The sequence below is a fragment of the Talpa occidentalis genome, unplaced genomic scaffold (genome assembly GCF_014898055.3).
Source record: "Talpa occidentalis isolate TD23 unplaced genomic scaffold, MPIMG_talOcc4v2.1 talOcc4.14, whole genome shotgun sequence".
In the NCBI taxonomy this organism is placed as follows: Eukaryota; Metazoa; Chordata; class Mammalia; order Eulipotyphla; family Talpidae; genus Talpa; species Talpa occidentalis.
The window spans coordinates 40,640,041-40,643,587 of record NW_023601433.1 but is presented as its reverse complement, the minus strand read 5'-3'; the positions used below and the strand labels follow the sequence as shown (position 1 = coordinate 40,643,587).

At 57.7% G+C, this 3,547-nt stretch overlaps 1 protein-coding gene across 2 annotated transcripts; it reads right to left on the bottom strand.

The window, feature by feature from the left end:
* Window positions 1–592: 592 nt before the first annotated feature.
* LOC119245240 (left-right determination factor 2-like) lies at window positions 593–2,863 on the bottom strand. 2 transcript variants are annotated; one of them, XM_037511472.2, is made up of 5 exons: window positions 2,531–2,863; window positions 1,970–1,998; window positions 1,761–1,867; window positions 1,293–1,535; window positions 593–957 (listed from the first exon to the last, which is right to left on the bottom strand). In XM_037511472.2, the coding sequence occupies exons 1-5, from the start codon at window positions 2,778–2,780 to the stop codon at window positions 594–596; spliced, it is 993 nt and encodes a 330-aa protein (XP_037367369.1). In that variant the 5' UTR covers window positions 2,781–2,863; the 3' UTR covers window position 593. The 2 variants fall into 2 exon arrangements, with proteins under 2 accessions (XP_037367369.1, XP_037367368.1); XM_037511471.2 differs by having other exon boundaries at window positions 1,761–1,998.
* Window positions 2,864–3,547: the final 684 nt, after the last annotated feature.

Sequence of the window (3,547 nt, the reverse complement as noted above, 5' to 3'; positions counted from 1 at the left end):
GCCTCAATCCTAAGAAAACAAACTAGGATCTGAATGCACTCCAGTCCCAGCTTTCTGTATTACTTATGTGAGGCTTGACCAAATCTCTTTTTAGTTCTTAGTTTTTCCTAATGAGGCTGACTGAATCCCTGTAGAACTTTCTGTTCCTCTTAATTTGCAGCATTCTGGGTAAAATATGGAAATACACAATAAAATATGGTTTCTTGGAAAATATACTTACTGTCTGGATTGGGAATGAACAACCCTTACTTAACCCTTGCTCCCAGGCTTAGCCCAGATCCAGTGAAAAGACACGGAAACAGACAAATTGGGTTTCTGCACTTAGGTTACAAAATATACACAGGTAAGTGCTTAAAACGTAGTGCCATGAATAATAGGAATAGCCAAGACTGGGAGGGAGCTATCAGTGGTGGCCAAAAAGTCTTGGTCCTGGGAAGCAAATATTAGGAAGGGAGCTGACAGAGGAAGCCAATTGGGAATTCAATGAAGAGCACATAGGCCCCCAGTGATTCAACAGTCCCAACCTCTCCTGGTGCTCTAGAACATTTCAGACATACGGATAAGCCAGGTCTCTTGGTGGCCACACCCCACACCTATGGTTCCAGCTTCCTTGGCACCAGCGCCCCATCCCAGGCACAGCTGCACTTCTGCACCCTCATGTTGGGCAGGCTGACCACCTGGGACCTGGCTCGACCCCCCTCCTTGATGCTAACAATCATGGGCAGTGAGGTGGCCTCTGAGGCAATGCACTGCCGTGGCCCCAGAAATGGCCACCTGAAGTTCTGGGATTCCGGGGGCTGCTGGCAGGTGCCCACGCACTCATAGGCCAGGAAGCCCGGGGGTTCCAGGACCCAGTTCTCAGCCCACTTCATCCCCTGCAGGTCAATGTACATCTCCTGGCGGCAGCAGCGGGTGCCCTCCATCACTGGCACCTCAGTGTCACAATTGCCCTGGGCTCTGTGGGACAAGGAGACACAAGGTCAGAGGTCAGCTGGGGAACCTGAGGTCAGGGGACCCAAGGCCCAGTTGGGAGGCGGTAGGAAGGGAGCATCTGGAAGAGAGATTTATGATCTGTCTCCCTTAGGTGCAAAAAGCTAAGACATTTGTGAGTAGGATGAATAGCTAGAAAGAATGTAAAGCAAGTAACACAGACTGCTATTCCTCCTAAGAGTCCCTGGAGAAATTTTACACAGTTATTCATAATCCTAGCACCAGGACAAGCTCTTTCAGTGGCAGTTTTATCCCCTATTTGTGTGTTCATGGGGTTCACCCGTCTGAGCCACAGCACCCACCCGTAGTCCCTGAGGTCCAGGGTGTGCAGCTCCAGCTGGGGCTCGGCAGGCCCTGTGCCCCACAGCCCCTGGGAGGCGAAGCGGACCAGCTTGTGGGCTCTGGAGGCCAGCGGGCCCAGGTGCTCCCTCTGCACGGACACCTGCAGCAGTAGGGGCTGCTGGGGCCTGCTCAGCTGCTGCCAGAAGTTCACAGCCTCGGTCACATCGAAGGTCTTCCAGCCGCTGTCGTGAATGGACACTAGCCTGCCACAAGGAGACAGGAGACAGCGCTGAGACCCGGGGACTGGGGCTGGCTGGGGTGGGGGCAGCAGTGCGTCTCCCACCTGCCTCACTATGGGCCCAGGCAGCGCCTACCCCCACTCCCCCACCCCCTTCTACACACCCACAGCCCCCAAACATGCTGGGCCCAACCTCCTCTCCTCTACCCCCCCGACCCCCACCCCCACTCCCCAGCCGTGACCTCTCTACCTGGAGTCGATGAGGGAGGTGCGGTTGGAGCCATCAGCACGCACATGCAGCCACTCCACGGTGACCCGGGCCCTGGCGCTGAGGGGGGACAGCTTGCACAGCGCGGCCTTGGGCACAGGCTCCTGGAACAGGTGCAGCACCGCCTGCACCAGCTCGCTGTGGGGCGGCAGCCGCTGCTCCATGCCAAACACCAGCAGGTATGTGGAGGCTTCGGATACCAGGAACCTGCCGGCCACCTCTGGGGACACAGCAATGTCAGGGGGCCTCTTCAGGCCCCACGGGAGCGCTGAGCACCAGGGGCACTGAGGGGGAGGGCCAAGTGGGGGAGCACAGCCCCTGGGCCAAGTCCAGTTACCCAAAACTCCCCCTGGGATCTGGGACCTTGTTGGTAACAGTCTCCACCCACCAGGAAGGGGCAGCTGGTAGTGGCCTCCTGGAGGCAGAACCCAAGGAGCCCTCACTCTGCTGTGCCTCTTTGAGGCTGAGCCAAGGTTCTTGCCACACCACCCACTCCCACTGCCCTGCTTCTCCTCTTCTCTGATGCTCTGGCACTGGCAGCAGGTCAGCCTGGCCCAGCTCCTCCTGGCCTGAAGGGTGGGATCCTCAGTGCTGACAGAGACAGGGGCCCTGGGCCCAGCCCTCATAGCCCATGGTCCCTTATCACTGCCCTGTGGGCCCTGGGCCACCAGATGGGTGCATGGTACATGGAGTCTTGGCTCATCACCACAACCACACCCAGGGCCAGGATGCAGCAGGGAGGGAGGCCTCACCTCGGAAGCGCTGGCTGAACCTCTTCCCTCGGGAGTGAGCCCCGTGGCTACGCTGCAGCAGGGCCACGTACTGGGCCCTCACATGGGCAGGAGTCACCATTTTGTCCATGTCAGCCTTGTCCAGGATGGGCACCTCACTGAGGTGCAGCTGCTGTAGCAGACTGCCCAGGATCTGCTCCTCGGTCAGGGCTGCCCCGGGGCCAGCCAGGGGGAGCACCCAGAGTGCCCAGCAGAGCCACAGGGGCCTCATGGAGCTGCTCAGGAGGAGGAGGGGCAGGCAGAGGAGTCCCTGGAGGAGGCTTCAGGAGGGTCCCAGCTGGGCGTGCTGAGAGCCAGGCTGGGCCAGCTTTATAGCCAGCCCTGGGCTGGCCTGGGTGATGGGAGGAGGGAGTGGGGAGGGAGGTCACACCCCTCAGACCTCCTGGGAGCTCAGCAGCCAGACAGATCCTTGTGCCCTGGGGAGGGGGCTGTCTAGAAAGGGCACAAAGGGCTGTCTGGCCCATGGACAGCTGGCTGTTGAGTTCTCTATAGCAGTGGTGATTCTTGACTGGGAGTGCCTGACTAGTTGAATTAAAAGGATTTTTTTCTTGGATAAGTGTTAGAGGTCTCATTCTCTGCTTGACCCCCATCCTGCCCGTAATAGGGGCCACTGGATCCTTGGTGTTTAGACTTGGAGTCCCATTCCTTGTTGGAAGATAGTGCTGGAAAGGAACTAAACTGCCCACTCAACACTAGGGCTCTCTAAGCACCAGTCCTGCCTGCAGGGTGAGCATCTGAGCCTTTCCGAGGGTTGCTGAGGGGCTGCTGAGATCCTAGGTGTCCAGGGTTGGGAAATCCAGTGCTTTCCACTGTTCCAGGGGGGCCTCTCTGGGCACAGGAGCCAGGGAATATTCAGCACTGATGTTTCATTCAATAAGGAACCCTCCTCTCCCTCTTCTTGTATTCACATGGATTTAGAGATTAGAGTTGAAAGGACCATCCAGTTGAGTCCCTCCTCCCCTGATATTTGAGCCAAGA